Genomic DNA, 19,172 nt, shown 5'->3' with positions numbered 1-19,172 from the left:
TCACACCTCCGGCGGAGTTTTTCTGGCATTCCTGTGGAGGTTGGGGGCATTGAGCCGGAGTGGGCGGTGTTCAAAGCCTCCATTGCTGAAGCTGCGGCGGCTAGCTGTGGCCTCAGGGTCTTAGGCTCCTCAAGGGGCGGTAACCCTCGGACACCGTGGTGGACACCGGTGGTCAGGGAAGCCGTCCGATTGAAGAAGGAGGCCTTCCGGGATATGATATCCTGGAGGACTCCTGACTCGGTTGCAGGGTACCGACAGGCCCGAAGGGCTGCAGCTGCTGCCGTGTCGGAGGCTAAGCAGCGGGTGTGGGAGAAGTTCGGAGAGGTCATGGAGAGGACTTTCGGTCGGCACCAAAGTGTTTCTGGAAGACTATCCGGCACCTCAGGAGGGGGAAACGGGGAACCATCCAAGCTGTGTACAGTAAGGATGGGACTCTGTTGACCTCAACTGAGGAGGTTGTCGGACGTTGGAAGGAACACTTTGAGGAACTCCTGAATCCGAATAACACGCCCTCTATGTTGGAGGCAGAGCTCGAGGTTGATGGTGTTTCATCGTCAATTTCCCTGGTGGAGGTCACTGAGGTGGTCAAACATCTCCGCAGTGGCAAGGCCCCAGGGATTGATGAGATCCGGCCAGAAATGCTAAATGAGTGTTGAGGGGCTGTCATGGTTGACACGCCTATTCAACATCGCGTGGGAGTCGGGTACAGTGCCAAAGGAGTGGCAAACCGGGGTGGTGGTTCCCCTGTTCAAAAAGGGGGACCAGAGAGTGTGTGCCAATTACCGGGGCATCTCACTTCTCAGCCTCCCTGGTAAAGTCTACTCCAAGGTGCTGGAAAGGAGGGTTCGGCCGATCGTCGAACCTCAGATTGAAGAGGAACAATGCGGTTTTCGCCCCGGACGTGGAACTACGGACCAGCTCTTCACTCTCGCAAGGATCCTGGAGGGGGCCTGGGAGTATGCCCATCCGGTCTATATGTGTTTTGTGGATCTGGAGAAGGCGTATGACCGGGTCCCCCGGGAGAAACTGTGGGAGGTGCTGCGGGAGTATGGGGTAAGGGGGTCTATCCTCAGGGCCATCCAATCCCTGTACTCCCAAAGCGAGAGCTGTGTTCGCGTCCTCGGCAGCCAGTCAGTTTCGTTCTCAGTGGATGCTGGTCTCCGCCAGGGCTGCGCCTTGTCACCAATCCTGTTTGTGATATACATGGACAGGATATCGAGGCGTAGTCGTGGTGGGGAGGGGTTGCAGTTCGGTGGTCTGAGGATCTCGTCACTGCTTTTTGACGATGACGTGGTCCTCATTGGATCATCGGCCTGTGACCTTCAGCACTCACTGGATCGGCTGGCGGCCGAGTGTGAAGCGGCTGGGATGAGGATCAGCACCGCTAAATCTGAGGCCATGACTCTTAGCAGGAAACCGATGGATTGCTTACTCCGGGTAGGAAATGAGTCCTTAGCCCAAGTGAAGGAGTTCAAGTACCTTGGGGTCTTGTTCGCGAGTGAGGGTACTATGGAGCGTGAGATTGGCCGGAGAATCGGAGCAGCAGGGGCGGTATTGCGTTCGCTTTACCGCACCGTTGTAACGAAAAGAGAGCTGAGCCACAAGGCAAAGCTCTCGATCTACCGGTCGATCTTCGTTCCTCGCCTCACCTATGGTCATGAGGGCTGGGTGATGACCGAAAGGACGAGATCACAGGTACAAGCGGCCGAGATGAGTTTTCTCAGAAGGGTGACTGGCGTCTCCCTTAGGGATAGGGTGAGAAGCTCAGCCATCCGTGAGGAACTCGGATTAGAGCCGCTGCTCCTTTACTTAGAAAGGAGTCAGCTGAGGTGGTTCGGGCATCTGGTAAGGATGCCCACTGGGCGCCTTCCTTGGGAGGTGTTTCAGGCACGTCCAGTGGGGAGGAGACCTCTGGGAAGACCCAGGACTAGGTGGAGAGATTATATCTCAACACTGGCCTGGGAACGCCTCGGGATCCCCCCGTCAGAGTTGGTCAATGTGGCCCGGGAAAGGGAAGTCTGGGGCCCCCTGCTTGAGCTGCTCCCCCCGCGACCCCACCCCGGATAAGCGGATGAAAATGAGATGAGATGAGAAGTTGTTAATAACTGTTAATTAGTTCATAGGTGTTTTATAGCAACCTAGGTTTTGTCTGTTTCCCCCCAGATTGCTCTATCTGTGATGTTGCTGACACTTTGCGCTGCCTCCAGGTTCACTGCCCGGCAGCTGTATGAAGCCGCACATCTGTATAAACAAGCTCTAACCACTCGTCCTTTGTTGTCTTTCCCAGCAGAGACAGGACGAGGACGCATCATGCCGCTGGATTCAAGTTTAGCGAGTAAAAACTATGACCTGGACTACGACTCCCTGCAGCCGTATTTCTACTCTGACAACGTGGATGACGCGGTGAACCAGAGCATCGTCTGCGTCGCTGACTCCATCATCATTCAGCACTTCATGTGGAGCGGCCTCTCCTTGGTTTTCCCGTGTCCGAAGCAGGGCGCAGGGACGCCGCCGAGCAAGGACCTGGGGCCGGACACGCCGCCCAACAGCAACAGCTGTAGTCAATCAGGTGGGTGGTGAACGTCTCGCCGTGCAGGCCCACCCCTCTGTGCTGCTTCCCTCTGAGCTTGCATGTGGCTGTGCATCACACACACACACATCTCCATCACAACCGCTGATGAGGAGGAGCAGAGCCTCAGTATTGTTTTGATGCATGCGGCCTGCAGACAGGCAGTAGAGCCATGCTGCCATGTCATGTTGTAGACAGCTGTAAGATCAGCAAGATGCATGTTAAGTAATCCACTCCTATGCAGGGTAGGGTTAGCCCCCCCCACTCCTATGCGGAGGAGTGGCCGGAGGAGTGGATTGCCGGACGTCAGACACCGAGGACAATGACAAGAGAAGGATTGGAGGAGCCTTTCGGGAGCGCCAGAGGAGGCTGAAGCTCAAGTTGAGCCTTGTCGCGCTGCGGGACGAGATCCCCGAGGTGGCCAACAACAAGAAGGCGGCGAAGTCTGTGATCCTGAAGAAGGCGACAGAGTGTATCTACAGCATGCAGTCAGACGAGCAGAGACTCCTCACACACAAAGAGCAGCTGCGGAGGAGAAGTGAACTTTTAAAGCAGAGACTGGCACAGATGCAGGGCTGCCGTGCTTGAAGTCTGAATCAAGACTTTTTGGCCTTTTGTTTTTTAGGCAAGTTCAAGACTTGGGGGGTGTAAAGTTCTTGTTGCATCCAAATGCTGTTTTGAAATCTCATTTGATTTCGAAGTTAAAACTGCCTCAATAGAAGTTATGGGTCGATTTAAATATTTCAAAGTTTATTTTTATTAATAAAGAATTAAAAATAGGGCCGTCCTGTTGGGGGTCCAAACAAAAGTATAAATGTTTATGTTTTTATATATAATTTATATTTCCTAAAAATAATTTTTTGGGATCTCAATTGTCTGGATGTTCAGACCAAGTGTTTGATTTTTTTTATTATGTTCATAGCTTCTTTTTGAAATATAAAAAATGTTCCTCTTGAATTTGTGTCCTTGTTCTTGCAGTGAAAACACACACACACACACATTCCATCACAGGTTCTGCTATGAGCAGCTGTACGTTCATACGAGCTCCAGGTACATGTTGGAGGTGGAGTGTGGGTACAACAGAGAGAGGAGACAAACCACCTCCATGATAAAAGCATCATGAATGACGTCCAGTTCTGATTTAATATAATATTGGATATTAATTATCAAATACGTATTATGAAATAAACGGGGGGAAAAAGCAGTTAGTTAGCACTTCATCTCTGTCTGTACAGGATGCCTTCAGATACTGGGCTGACTGTAGGTCATCTGCACTTTGGCCTGACTCAGAGCTCAGTGCACCTCACAGAGAGTTGAGGTGTAAATATATGGATGTGTATTTTGATGCAGCACACTTGTTATAGAGTCACTGAAGAAGAAGCTGATCTCAGCAAAACAAGGAGTGACATCAACATTTCAATTGATCATTGATCAAAAACGGTGTGTAAGGTTTGCTAGGCCTGTCAATCACTTAAGGATCAATTAACCATGTTTTCAATATTAAAAGGGAAGCATCTTTAAATGTTTAAATTTGAATTACAGATTTTTGTTTAGAATGTAAACAATGCAAACAACATCAAAGAAGAATTGAATACTCTAAGATTAAAGACATTGTGTGTCTTTGATGTGTCATGCAGCTCTTGACTTAATCATTGCCTATAAACTAGCGTTTGATCATTCTGAGCATCTCACAGCTTTGAGAGAGAAAGATTTTTGATAAACAATATCAGGCATCTGCTCAACGACAGAATCAAACAGCAAGATTACTGTTGATTCAACCTGATTCAACCCCAGGAAGAAAGAGCAAGTTGTCCCACCATGTCACGATTCAAGTTGAATTCTGAAAAGAGAGAGAGAGAGAGAAATATTGATACACCAGGAATGAGTACCAGGGCAAAAAAAAGAGATCATACATCTGAAAGACCTGTTGAACCACGAGAGGGACAACGCTCAATATGAACAAGGGTGGAGAGTCCAGGCCTGCAATGACCTGCTGGAGACCCAACAACAGTTGGAAAAAGAGAAATCCCTGAATGACAGCTCATCCATAGGAAAGGAAGATCTAGGTCACCCTTATACAAGCAGAGGAGGATGCACAGGGACTCTAGAACTACCAGCACCATAGAGCATCGTTTCTCCTGATTGTTTCTATTCATAGTTTCTCCTCATCGTTTCTCCTCATCGTTTCTCCTGATCAATTCTCCTCATCGTTTCTCCTGATCGTTTGTTCTGATCGTTTCTCCTCATCGTTTCTCCTCATCGTTTCTCCTCATCGTTTCTCCTCATCGTCTCTCCTCATCGTTTCTCCTGATCATTTGTTCTGATCGTTTCTCCTCATTGTTTCTTCTCATCGTTTCCCCTCATCGTTTCTCCTGATCGTTTGTTCTGATCGTTTCTCCTCATCGTTTCTTCTCATCGTTTCTCCTCATCGTTTCTCCTCATCGTCTCTCCTGATCGTTTCTCCTGATCTTTTCCCCTGATCGTTCCTCCAATCATTTCTCCTGATCGTTTCTCCTCATTGTTTCTCCTCAAAGTTTCTCCTATCATTTCTCCTGATTGTTTCTCCTGATTGTTTCTCCTCAAAGTTTCTCCTGATCTTTTCTCTTGATCGTTTCTCCTCATCGTTTCTCCTCATCATTTCTCCTGATCGTTTCTCCTCATCGTTTCTCCTCATCATTTCTCCTGATTGTTTCTCCTCATTGTTTCTCTTCATCCTTTCTCCTCATCCTTTCTCCTCACTTAGATGAAAAAAGTCTCCAATGAGATCCAAGTCACCAAGCAGAAGTTCAACCTTTTACATGAGACATGACCTAAAGTGATCACAATCAGAAGTATACTTATAATAATACTTGATATTTATGATTGAGTTCATGTAATATTTGAGTTTTATCAAGATGCTGCAACGGAATTAATTGATTATTGATCAGAATCAGCAGGTGTGTTGGAGCAGGAAGGTTTAGGGATGTAGGTTCAGCCTGGTATCTATATTTCATATATTATTTTTACACTTTTTGATTTTCATGAAGATGCTGCACTGATACATGTAACTGTAAACCAACATGTTTTACTTTGCTGCAAATTTCATCTGAGACGTAGCATGAAGTGATTAATGATCAGAATCAAAGCAGCAGGTATGTTTAAACTAAGAATGTGAACTTCACCTGGTTTGGTTTGAGAGGTTAATATCATACATTGGGTTTTATTATGATGCTGCACTTATGAATGCAACTTTAAAAAAACCTGTTCAACTTTCCTGCCCCACAATTATGTTGTGTTTCATATTAAACATGACATGAAGTGATCATTGATCAGAATCAGACACAGCAGCTAAGTTCGAGGAGGAAGGTTTATTTGACTCTTTAAAAAATGTAAACCTGTTTATTTTGATAAAATCCTATATTATTTGAGTTCTATCATGACTCTGCACTTAAGAAAGCAACCTGTTTATCTTTCAAACACTACATCTGTGTTCTTATGAATCTGAGACTTGACTTCAAATGATTTGACAGATCTGTCATACAAGCTATTTCAGTCCAGTGACCTGAAGCTCTCAATGGTCAAGAGGTAAATCCTGTGAGACATTAGTTTTGTGTAACACCAAATACGTTTCAACTGTTTCTGGTATATTTATTTTGTATCTGAATAAATTAACCAGGAAACAAAGGAGGGATATGGTTGTTTATTATAATGCAATGCCTTTATTAACAGGCTCTTCTAAAAACAGGTAAGGTGGCCAAATGACCTGATGGTCTTCGAGACCCTGCATCAAAACTGCATCACCACATTAACCTGTTAATCAGAACTGGACGTCATTCATGATGCTTTTATCATGGAGGTGGTTTGTCTCCTCTCTCTGTTGTACCCACACTCCACCTCCAACATGTACCTTGAGCTATTTTGAACCTACATCTACTCATAGCAGAACCTGTGATGGAATGTGTGTGTGTGTGTGTGTGTGTGTGTGTGTGTGTGTGTTTTCACTGCAAGAACAAGGACACAATTTCAAGAGGAAACATTTTTTATATTTCAAAAATAATCTATGCACATAATGGATAAAGCAAACACTGGGTCTGAACATCCAGACAATTGAGATCCAAAAATAAATTTTCTTAGGAAATATAAATTATATATAAAAATGTATATTTTAGTTTGGACCCCCAACGAGACGGCCCTATTTTTAATATTTTATTAATAAAAATAAACTTTTAAACATTGAATCCACCTATAATATCTATTGAGGCAGTTTTAACTTCGAAATCAAACGAGATTTCAAAACAACTTAATCCGTTTTTTAATTTCCATGCAACAAGAACTGTACAACCCCCAAGTCTTGAACTTGCATAACAAACAAAAGGCCAAAAAGTCTTGATTCAGACTTCAAGCATGGCAGCCCTGCATCTGTGCCAGTCTCTGCTTTAAAAGTTCACTTCTCCTCCGCAGCTGCTCTTTGTGTGTGAGGAGTCTCTGCTCGTCTGACTGCATGCTGTAGATACACTCTGTCGCCTTCTTCAGGATCACCGCCTTCGCCGCCTTCTTGTTGTTGGCCACCTCGGGGATCTCGTCCCGCAGCGCGACAAGGCTCAACTTGAGCTTCAGCCTCCTCTGGCGCTCCCGAAAGGCTCCTCCAATCCTTCTCTTGTCATTGTCCTCGGTGTCTGACGTCCGGGGGCTCAGACACTTGCGGATGCTGCTGGTCTGTTTGAGGACCCTGCTGTGGCCGCTGCTGCCTCCACCTCCTCCTCCACCGCTGCTGCTGCTGCTGCTGCTGCTGCTGCTGCTGCTGCTGCTCTCCAGCTTCAGCCTCCTGACAGCCGGCTGCTTCTGCCTCATGGATGGATGGGCAGTGTAATCATGCTTGTGGGTGGAGACGTCAAACCTCTTCAGCACGAGCGGGCTGGGGGGCCTTGTCTCCAGCGGACTTGGGTAGCACCGTTTCACCGCCTGCCTCTTCTCCACTGGGACCACGTCAATCCCCTCCTCTTCCTCCTGGTCCTCCTCTTCCTCCTCATCATGATCCTCGTCTCCATTCTCATCCTCTGCAAAAGAAAAAGAAAAAAGAAACACTCTGCTCCAGCACCAGCATTCCTGACTTAAATGTATGTCACAGCAGTGGGGGGGGGGGGGGGGGGGGGGCTAACCCTACCCCGCATAGGAGTGGATTGCTTAACATGCATCTTGCTGATCTTACAGCTGTCTACAACATGACATGGCAGCATGGCTCTACCGCCTGTCTGCAGACTGCATGCATCAAAACAATACTGAGGCTCTGCTCCTCCTCATCAGCGGTTGTGATGGAGATGTGTGTGTGTGTGATGCACAGCCACATGCACGCTCAGAGGGAAGCAGCACAGAGGGGTGGGCCTGCACGGCGAGACGTTCACCACCCACCTGATTCACTACAGCTGCTGCTGTTGGGCGCCGTGTCCGGCCCCAGGTCCTTGCGCGCGGCGTGCAGGGAGGCGAGCCGCTCGGACACCACCTTCTCCAGCTTGGCCGCGGCGGAGAAGCCGCTCCACATGCAGTCCTGGATGATGATGGAGTCAGCGCCGCAGACGATGCTCTGGTTCACCGCGTCATCCTCGTTGTCAGAGTAGAAATACGGCTGCAGGGAGTCGTAGTCCAGGTCATAGTTTTTACTTGAATCCAGCGGCATGATGCGTCCTCGTCCTGTCTCTGCTGGGAAAGACAACAAAGGACGAGTGGTTAGAGCTTGTTTATACAGATGTTCGGCTTCATACAGCTGCCAGGCAGTGAACCTGGAGGCAGCGCAAAGTGTCAGCAACATCACAGATAGAGCAATCTGAGGGGAAACAGACAAAACCTAGGTTGCTATAAAACACCTATGAACTAATTAACAGTTATTAACAACTTGCAGCTGCAAATAGTGATCAGGATTAGGGTTGAAAATTCCGGAAATATTCAAAGTTGGAAACTTTCCATGGGAATTAACAGGAATAAACTGGAAATTGTGTGGGTAATCTATACTAACTGTATTTACCTTGTCATATACAGACATTAATATAAACATTTTGTTTTGTCATAGGCTGATTTGAGCCCTGAGGAAACTTTGGGCACTTGACTTCATGCTTCTGCATCTTTGTGTCATTCTTAACATAGGTCTTTGCACAGTATTTGCAAATTTACACAGCCTTTCCTTCTACATTGGCTGGGCTGAAATGTGCACGTGGCATTGTTCTGTAGAATAAGATGAGAAAAAAGTTTGTAAAAACACTACAGCAATGTCAGAGATGTAAATAGCTGATCAATTGGAATCTACTTTAAAAATATTTTACAAATGATGGTTAATTGAATAGAAATAGGCTAGATGAACAGATGAATAATCCTCAATCAGCATGCTAACATATTTTCGTAACTTACCTGACCACCTATTATTACCTACAGCATATCTAATTAACCCTTCTGTAGTGTGCACGTGATGGAGACATGCACAGTGGAGGGTTGTAATTAAACGAGCAGCCAGTGCAAATAGAATTTGAATAATCAATACATGCAGACTGTCGCATTGATGAATCACTTTCATGGAGCTGAGTTTTGCTTTAAGTTTCATTTGCAGTTAACGATAAACAACTTACTCACTTGTCAACGATGAGAGTGACCGTCGGGCGAGTGATGCGTTCTCACTCGTTTGCATTCTCAGTCGGTGGAGTTGAACCCACACAACATCTGCAGCGCCATCGCGCGACATGTTGACGAAGCGTTTCGAATAGTAGATGAGAATCGTTGCTAATTTGCAGAGTAAAAACATACACTTTGTTTGCTCTCACGTTGTCTCCTCTTTAGCTAACTACCGTTGTGACATATCCCAGCTCTTCCCTCTCTTCTCCTGGGACGGTCGAACCCTCTCTCTGCTGTTTTCCGCCATTCGGCGTCCTGACTCGGTAGAAAGAAGAAAACCTCTAAAACTCAGGGAGGTGAATAATTCCAGGCGGATGTTCGGCAGCACCGAGACCAGACGTCCCAGTTTATCCGGGCATGTTCCGGTTTGCTGATCTAGATATCTATAAAACACTCAATGTTTTCAATTCACTACCTAATTTTCCCGGTTTCAATCAGAATCTAAATAACAATTACTTATAGTAATACATAGGTTCCAGCGCGTACATAGGGCTTTAGCAGGTTCTGGCGTTAGTAAAGTTACGTAACCCTATAAAAAAAAGGTAAACAAGACACCACGTGGTGTTACGCTGTCACGGCTATTGCTAGCCTATGAGCTTGCATCTCTCTCTGATAGGACATGTCAGAATGATATGGTGTTGGCCAGCAAGCCTGTCAATCAGGCTCGTGCACAGATAGACCCCTAGTGGTGCTCAATCACTGGTCCTTTTGCCCTGGATGAGAAAAGTGCCCCTTTCTGCTGGAGCCCAGTTTTTTCTTTATTCATCAATATTTAAGAATAAAAATGAGTCTCTGTCATCAATTCCCCCCAAATGTGTTTTGATATCTGACGGGGCATTTATTGGAGTTCTTGTGAGAATTTCGCCCCGACATGCTCCGCGGCGCTCACAAGCCCCCGCCGTGCCCCTCCCTCCTCCTCCTCCTCCTCCTCCTCCTCTACCTCATGCAGCTGAGCGTCAATCGGCTGCAGCCACTTCTTCTCTGACCCGCAGCATCAGTCAAACAGGTAATAACGCTGTTTGTTAGATCCCCCGACGTTGTTTGGTGATAAATTAACCTCAACATTAGCGCCGCTTTGAAAACATTACGTCGCAACTGGTCCGACGTTTCCTAAAAAATAAACAAACAAAAAACTCACGAGATCCGTGATTTCAAATCCTTGTCCAGATGCTTACTGACGTGTGTCATGTTTAATGGAGAGAGAGAGAGAGAGGGATACAGACAAGCAGACAGACAGAGAGACAGGCAGAGAATTTAAAGGAAGTTGTACTGTTCTACACATTAGACAAGTTCACTAGTTTTGTTTCATTTAAAATCGTAATTATTGAAATGAAAGGTAGGTCTTAAGTTGAGCTACATGACAGTCTGGTGAGGTATATTGTGGTATATTATTAGTGTAATGCTGCTTATGCTTCAACTCTGTCAGAGTGTTTTGTCTGTTTTTGCCTGTTATTCATTTATTTATTCAATTTGATAATTTGAGTTAGTTTGTTAACAAAAATAAATATATGAGTTGAAAACATCATACTGTGTTTTTTATTTATTATTATTGTTTTTAAATTCATAAATAATTTGGGCGATTGGTGCCCTTCTCTGGGGTTTGAGCATAATACCAAAATGTCTGTGCACGTGCCTGCTGTCAATCACTCATTTCCCTGTCCGTTGCTAGCCAATGGCTTTGAGGCTGAACAGACCAACACGCCCCTGCTAGCGGTTAGCTGTAATGCTAAGGATACGTTTTTCAAAGAGCTCCAGGACGCTCACTCGTTCCAGCACAACGTTCCCGTCAACGTCCTGCGCATCTATAACACAATGGTCCCGGTTTGGGAGTTTTAAACTGCGTTTTCTTATATGTGAGTGCCGGCCTATGGTGGCAGCGAGGGAAGCGTCCATAGTAACAACCATAACAACAAAATGAATCAATTAAAAGTAAACTAACAACAAAATATCAGACAAACCGTCTGACAGAAGATTATGTCGAATTCACACAGATTTTTAGTGGATTACTTTTAGTTTTATTTCAGAGAAATTTTGATGAGACCAGCTTGAACACTGGTACCAGTTCCTCTCTAAACTCAATGTAAATTCTCCTATTATCCCATCTGTACCTGGACTTTTGTTCCTTCCTAACCCACTGTCTCTATTCCTTTCGCCCCTATCTCTCTTTCGCACATCCCCCTATCATCATCACTCACCCTAGCTTTCACCTTATCCATAACCCGGCTGCTACTCTTTTCATCGATCCTTCTTTCCTGAATAAATCCCTATTCAATCCTTGTACCCTTTCAATACCCCCACAAAATCTGTGATCTTCTCTCCATCCTTCCCCTCCACTAGTTCTAAATAATGAATATTCTGCTTTATTCTTTCTAATCTTAAAAAAACCCTGTTCATATCTCGCCCTGCTTCTAACTATCGCTCCCTCACACTTTTTCTGTTCCATTTCCTTCAAATTGTCTTTAATCCTGATCTACTCCTCTAGATCATAGCTTGCTTCCCTTTCTGACCCTTTTTATTTCTCTAGCTAGCTCTTCCTTTAACCTCCTCTCCCTTTCTCTCTCTATTTCTACCTCTGCTATAATTCCTACTCAGCTCGTTTATTTGTCCTTTCAGACTCTCCCACCTCCTCCTACCCATGTCTTCCTCATACATACTGTCATTCTTTCTCCCCATCATACTTTCTCTGCCTTTCTTTTTATATTTTCACCTTTCAGCAGCTCACCCTTCAAGCTCGCTTTGCTGCTTTCCTCCCTCCGTTTCTCTTTTCCTGAGTGTCTCCTCCTCCTCTTCCATCGTGCTCCCCTGCTCTCCGTCCTGTTCCTCCTCGTCCTCCTCCAGCTGCTCCTCGTCCCCGCTTTGCTGCTCGCCTCTCTCCTCCATCTCTATCTTTTATCATTGACGCCGGCCTCAGTCCCCACTCTGCCAGCTGTAAAATGATTGTGATGTCCTCCATGTACCCTGGCAGGTTTATGAACGACACCACCATATCATCGTTTGTTATGTCTCTGGCGAGTATATATCAGCGCTCCTTTAACTCGCGCTCCGTCCATTACTTTCTCCTTCCCCCTTTTCTTTGTCTTTCAATTTAATTTTCAAAAGTCTTCTCTACTCTCACTCTGCAACCCACCACGTATCTACATTGTTTCTTCGCCTCCTTTAATACATCCATCATTGTCACGTTCTCTGGTCCCTCCACCTCCACTTCCACCGTCAGCTCTTTGTTGTACTGCGCTGTTCTCTTTCCTCTGTGCCTCGTTTCACCAGCGGTGGACTTGTTTGGTCCGTGTGGCCTCTCACTGGCATTTTCCTGTCTGTTTTCTTTCTCTTGTTGTCCGTCCTTCACTTCATCTTCTCCTCTTGCTCTGTCCCTGATTGTTTTTACGGCTGTCTGCTCCTTCCCGTTTGTTGCCGTGCTGTCCGTCTTTTAAGAAAAAAAATCGAAATTTCCCCCAAACAGCAAAAGCTGTCAGGGGACTGCTAAAAATAATATACTCTATTTTTCTATTAAACGAAAAACGGACAATACATTGACGTAGAAACTTATTTTACCTGTGAAATAGACACTTAAGTTTGGCTTCTTTCACTGCTCTTGCCATCTCACTCTGACGACCTCAATGGGCGTGTTCAGAGTGGTGTGTCTGTGAGCGAATGATTCCACCCACAATACCTACATGTAAATAAATCAGGGGAAATGTTCGGAAAAATTAAGGTGCAATTTTATCATAATATTGTGTGACAAACCTGGAGTTGTCCTGCCGTGGTGTTGTGCTTGTGTGTGTTTCAGGTTCCTGTAGGCGGAGTCAGACCTTAGTAATCAGCAGTGATATGGCACACCTGTGGTGACCAGTATTTAAGAGGGCTGCACACTGGGCTCTCCCCTTCACCAGATCTACCACCACATCCCAGCTTTTTTATTTTACTCTAGATACTTCTACCCTATTCTTCTTATGTGTAAATCCAACCGGACGTTAGCGTTGTGCCTGTTTGGAAGTGTACCTCGCGACAGTGGCGGAGGCAAGCACGGAGCGGGTGAGTGGAAACGCTGTGACCCACGGAGGTGACAGCGGAAGAGGCACGGAGTTAACGCAGAGCAAGAGCTGCTCAAACAATGAGAGGGAGCTAACCGTAATGGTAGACAGTGGCGGTTTTGGACACGGGCGAACCGGGCAGCTGCCCGGGGCGGCTCCTTGTCAGGTCACGTGGGGGGCGGCACGGGCATTTAAAAAAAAAAAAGTAATCTGACCTGCGAAGCGGTTTTCTATTATCTATCATATCACTGTGTGGGGAATTGGCAAATTGGCGCTCCCTGCAACTGCATCGCCTCTGCTTGATACTGTGTGGGGAAGGAGAGGGGGTGCGGGGGACAGTTAATCTCTGGGACTCCAAAATGGAACGGACAAGGGGGGGGATCCACTGTATAGAGCAGTGGTTATCAAACTGTGTGGCGCGCCCAATGTTTTAACGTCCGCATCTATTTTAAGGCTGAGCAGTAAAAAAGCCCTCTGCAGTGGCTTCCTGAACAGTGTTGTGTGTGTCGCGGACGGCACACACACACACACAGGCGTCGGGGCTTTGTGCCATTCAGTGTTTCTTGTTGCACACATAAGCCAAGGTGTAACAAGTGGGGGCTCGTCCGGTATCCGGTCCAGGTTTGTTTCTCACTCTTTTCTGTCCTGAGAAAGTAATAGGCCTCTAGTAGGTTAAGTTTCCCCTGGAATAATGTACTGGTTGCCCAGGGTGTGTGATAACTTTAGAGTGTGAATGTAGTGCTTTGAGCTTACATGGGTGGGACTAATTACATTAATTATTAGGCACTAATTAGAGGGATTTACCTTTGGAGTTACCTTTCCTGGTAGGAATAAGAAACAGCATCTCTCTCTGGGGGTCTGTTGGTTTGTTATTTTCGTTTGTTATTTTTGTGCATAAACATGACTTGACTTTGTGTCTTGGGTACACGTCCATGTCCGTCTGGTGAGTAACAGCAAAGCTGGGGCTTTACCTGGTCATTGGTTTTGTGTTTAAAACACCTGTCATGAAATGCATGAAGACTAGGGTCTAGAGAAGGTAGTTAGCATTGGTTAGGCAGATAGTCAGGGGAAAGGTATTCCAAAGGTGATGATAGATATATATATATATATATATATATATATATGGGTTGGTTCTTTTGAAAAGATGGCTACCATGGAGGATTTTGTGCAGTTTCCAAGTGTGGAGGTGCTAGGAAAAGGTACCAGGGAGCTGTTGCTAAAAATTGCAGAGCATTGTGAAATAGAGCTTCCTAAAACGGTTCGCAAGGAAGTAATGCACTCCACTTTAAAAGCCCAGTTAGGACAGGTTGGTGTTTTGCCAGTGTTTCCCCCTTCTGTTAGTTCCAGAGATGAGGTTGTTGCTGAAGAGGAAGTAGCTGCTAGATCAAGGTTAAAGGGCAAGTTTTTTCCTTTCTGACTTTGATGACATAACATTTGAACAGAAGAAACAGGAAAGTGAAGCACGTGCCCATGAAGAGTGAGTTCAAGCAAGGGAGCAAGAATGGGAGTTTGAACGATTAAAGGTAACTACTAGGCTGCGTGAGGTTGAACTGGAGCTGATTAAAGAGCTTAAGTTGTCTCCAGTTTCGCCAGCATTTTCCACAGATACTTTTGATGTAGATTATAATTTAAGATAACTACAAAAATTGTGAGAAGGCTGTGGATAATTTCTTTTGTCTTTTTGAGCGGTTAAGTCAAGACGGCCAGTGGACTGATGTAGAGACGACGTTGCTTTTACAGTGTGTGCTCACAGGTAGGGCATCGTTTTTTGTTGTCTTGTGCTTTAGTTAAGGTACAGGTGTCCATGGGAGACCAGCCATCATTACCGGTTCCAGGAGTGGTGATCATCCTAGGGAGTGATCTGTCTGGAAACAAAGTATGGCCTGATCTACTGCCTTCTCTGGTAGGTTGTTCTACCCCAGTGATGAGGGGACCTGTTGACCCAGAGGTATTTCCAGCATGTGCAGTAACCCGAGCACAGACTGATAAAGAGAACAAAAAGTTATTTCTGAATATGTTGTGTCGCTGCCTATTGTTCCTTTGTCTGTCTCTCGTAGTGATTTGATTAACTAGCAGCAAGACGATCCTTCTCTATCAGAGCTTCTCTCTCAGCCTCGCCCATCCAGTGAAATGTCCAGTTCAGCCCACGGGTATTTCCTACAAGAGGGGGTGTTGGTAAAAAATGGGTGCTTCAAGGTCAAGGGGTTTCTGGTAAGGAAATATTTCAAATTGTAATACCTAGCCCTCTAAGAGCAGGTGTGTTGCAAACTTGAAATGAGGTAAGACGTACAAACAAGTGTTTTGGTATTTTTATTGGCCTCAGTTAAAAAGCGATATTTCAGTGTACATCAAAACATGTCACGCTTGCCAGTTAACAGGTAAACCAAACCAAACTAGCAAGCTTGTTCCGCTGTCACCTAATCCTGCAGTATCCTCCCCATTTGAGCGCTTGCTGATAGACTGTGTAGGCCCTTTTTTCAAAGTCTAAGAATGGGAGTTTGTACCTGCTGACGGTGATGTGTCAATCCACTCGATACCCTGCTGCCTATCCTTTGCGAAACATTACAGCAAAATCTGTGAGGAAGGCGTTGCGTCAGTTTGTGTCGTAGGCGATCAGAGACTTGTATCTTAAGTCCAGGTGATCAGGTACTAGCTCTGTTGCCTGTGGTTACCTCTTTTTGTGTGGCAAGTGTCAGACCAGAATTATGTCATCTCCACCCTACATAGGAAAAGGTTCACCCAGCTTTGCCATACTAAACTTTTGAAACCTTATTTTTTCTCGCACTTCCACAGGAGCAGTGGTGAAACTGGTGGCGGTGGCAGTTCATTTTGAAATAGTAGACTTTTCCCCAATCTAGGGGCATGAGAAAGCTGATGAAATTGATGTCACCGGCTGAATGACAAGTCCGTTGGAAAAATTCAGAGACTGTCAGCAAATAGAAGTAAGGTGCCTTGCTCAGGGGCACTAGACAGGGTAGGGAGACTCTTGGATTTTTGGATGGATCAATCAAGGTTTCGTCTTTCGTTGTCTCTCCGTGGAGTCGAACCAGAGACCTTCTCTAGTCCAAGTTTCCGCCACTAGACCACCGCCTCTCCTCACCTATAAGGATCAGTCACCCCATTCGTGATGTGTCGTTCGTGAAAAATTTGTTCATTTTGAACGAATCCCTACAAGGACTCGGGAGCAACGAGTCCTCTGAAAGAGAGATTCGTTCATTTTCTCGTGGCCACGCATCAGGACTGATGCATAGGCTCAGTCAAGGAAACAGAAATGATTCTTTCATTTCCCGACTGGGTTTTCGGGTACAATCTTAGGATCCTCAGATCAAATTCACTTATCCTGGGAATGTCAGCTGACGTGTTGAGATTCCCCAAATAAGTGAATTTGAGTCTAACACATTTGTAAATGTATTAAATGGATAAGACCCCAGCTGCAGGGGAGGGAGACAGACACATCATGAGAACGGAGCCAGGAATAGAGGAGTGAATTTTATTATATACAGGGGTTGCCTGCCAGTTCCAGGGTTTCAGCCCCTCTTCCCAGGCCGATTTTAGTGCACTTTTCTGGGCATGAAGTGGGAGTCAATCCACTGTGGATTTTTCATCACAAGTGATGAAATTCTAGAATTAATGTTTAAAAATAGAAAAAAGCATCTGAGGTCACGAGTCTGGGTCACTCACATCTTCCCAGAAAGTTAACTTACCGAAATGAATGTTATTTTTCCATTTAAAAGAAAATCCCTCTTCAGCATATGGCGAACAGTGTATGCAAATGTACAAAATTAATTATAAAAGTCGACATTATTTACACTGTTTTGTATTGTACAATAATGGAAAACATTTTTTTTCTTAAAATAAATACGTAAAGACGTATATACAGTTGGAACACTGTTTTTATTCTTGAAAATTAAAAAAATAAGCAGGACAGTGACATGAACACTCAGGTGTCTGCAACAATGCCCCCCTGCCAGCCAGGCCCCCATACTGAATGCTTAAAATGAGTTGAAATATTATGAGAAGATGAAGAGTACAGCAAATTATTTGTATTAGCATCAAAACACTTTACTGTAATTTTGTTTTAAAAGTACAGAGACAATATTTGCTAGTCGTCGAGCCATTCAAAACTTGCACCCTCTCTGTTAAAAGAGTTCTTGTTGACTCCATAGTCAAACATAACTTCCCTATCCACCAGTAAAGTCGTGTTTGCGAGGAAAAGGATGATATCCTTTTCTTCTCCATCCATGTCAACAGCAAAATGCATGGGCCTTATGTTGGATTTTCTTTTGGAGTGATCAGCCTGCCAACCGTCTGCATCCCAGGGTGGCAATGACAAGTCTCTGAGTGGGCATCAATGCACATTGCCTGTCCTTTGCTGTTCCAGAAAAAGAAGATATAGCCAGTCTCCTTTTCATTGGTGATTTTGTGAATTTCCTCGCCCTTCTTTCTGCTAACAGTTCCATGGTAGTCGCAGACAACCTCACCAGCCATAAATGTGCGTGTCGTAACGATCCCTCTGCCCCTTTCGTTGAAATCCTGAATGTAAAGTCCTTTCCACTGCTGTGTTTTCACCATTGTCTAAATCTGTTTGCGGTCCATGATACGGTCAACAGATCCAGATGGAGCACAGTTGTCGATAACTACACTGCCTATGTTGGCAGTCATCCCCTTCCATCCCTGCTTTCGTACCCATGCGTCGACTCGGTCTTTTGCTGGCATACGCCGACTGAATTGTTCTGTCAAAATAAATAACAAGTTTTGTTAGTCATGAATACAATAATAGAAATCTTTGATTTGTGCAATCGGTCTTACTTGAAAGTAATGTTAAATATAAATAAATATTAATACATACTAAAAAATTAAATAATAAGTACTCACCACGGGTATGGTTTACACGCTTTTCAAACTGAATCTTCCGCCAGCGTGTGTAAAGCTTCTGCTCCCAGTCTTGAGAGACATTCCTGCGCTCTTTCACTTGTGGCTGTTTCCCAGTCAGTGTAACAGGGTGTTTTTTCAGGAGTTGATTTAGTGCCTCATGGAACCTGACCTTTTCATTTTCCCCTGGAAGCTTGTGCAAATGTATCACTGGCTGTTTCAATGAAAGGTCAGCACAATGGTCACCATGGTTGGAAGACTCATCAGACGGATGAATAGGCCCTTCTCCAAACGGCTCATGACTGTTGCCTTCTCCGGAAGGCCTGGCACTACATAAAAATGAAAAATAGTGAGATTAGAAGAAAAACAACTGCGTTCGATATAGATAATGGTGTGCTTGACTATGTAGGCATTGTCTTGACAAATATAAAATATGCTCACCTTGACGCCTCAACCATCTTTGCCAATATATCAGCGCCCTCCACAACTGGCCCCCGATTTTTCGATCGATAGTGTTTTGCAGCTGTGTTGACAGAATGGACCAGGTAGCCAGCCACCAATGCCTTCTTTGGCTCATCCGAGCGGTTAGCTTCCGTCTCAAATGTTCTCCGCACAGTCTGGCTGTTCACATGGGGGAGGTTGTGCTTTTCATGCAGGCGGTCCAGGTCAGCGGTTGGGTTGTTGATTTTCTTCCCCGTTGAGGAGACAAAGAAAAATTCATCACCATCCTTGTCATTCCATTCATCCTGCTTGCGTTTCCCTTTGGCAGCAAGGTGTTGTGGTCGCACTCTTGTGTAGTACTTTTCAAACCACTCCTCCTCCTGCTTCGACAGGGCAATTCCAACCACAAAATGTGCTGCATATATGATTGTATGTTCCGCTTCTTGTTTCCGCCCAAGCCATTCGGCGAGTTAGTAAATGTAATGGCTAAACTGTCAAGGGAAATCTATCAATAGAGGACAGTAACACTCACCTTCATGTTCTCCACCACACATGGCCTTTGACAGTGCTTCAGTATGACGATTGCCTCCAGATAGTACAGCACAAAGGTGCACTGAGAAGCCGCC

The 19,172-nt window shown here is 45.3% G+C and overlaps 2 protein-coding genes across 2 annotated transcripts in view; both read right to left on the bottom strand.

Annotated features, from left to right (window-relative positions):
- Positions 1-19,172, bottom strand: part of LOC133933466 (histone H4-like) — a 744,890-nt gene that overhangs the window by 303,753 nt on the left and 421,965 nt on the right. The gene's annotated exons all lie outside the window — the stretch shown is intronic.
- On the bottom strand, positions 6,646-8,230 carry LOC133933452 (transcriptional regulator Myc-2-like). The gene is made up of 2 exons (XM_062380566.1): positions 7,958-8,230; positions 6,646-7,605 (listed from the first exon to the last, which is right to left on the bottom strand). Exons 1-2 carry the CDS (start codon positions 8,220-8,222, stop codon positions 6,947-6,949), a joined length of 924 nt encoding a protein of 307 aa, XP_062236550.1. The 5' UTR covers positions 8,223-8,230; the 3' UTR covers positions 6,646-6,946.

The sequence above is a fragment of the Platichthys flesus genome, chromosome 22, assembly GCF_949316205.1.
Source record: "Platichthys flesus chromosome 22, fPlaFle2.1, whole genome shotgun sequence".
In the NCBI taxonomy this organism is placed as follows: Eukaryota; Metazoa; Chordata; class Actinopteri; order Pleuronectiformes; family Pleuronectidae; genus Platichthys; species Platichthys flesus.
Note: the sequence above shows the minus strand (reverse complement) of the source record. Positions and strands in the feature narration are given on the sequence as shown.

Excerpts from the sequence above, each read along its gene's own strand:
- LOC133933452 (XM_062380566.1), bottom strand. The coding sequence starts at position 8,222 with ATGCCGCTGGATTCAAGTAAAAACTATGACCTGGACTACGACTCCCTG. Across the intron at positions 7,606-7,957 it reads CAGCAGCTGTAGTGAATCAG|AGGATGAGAATGGAGACGAG; the intron begins GTGGGTGGTGAA and ends TTTCTTTTGCAG.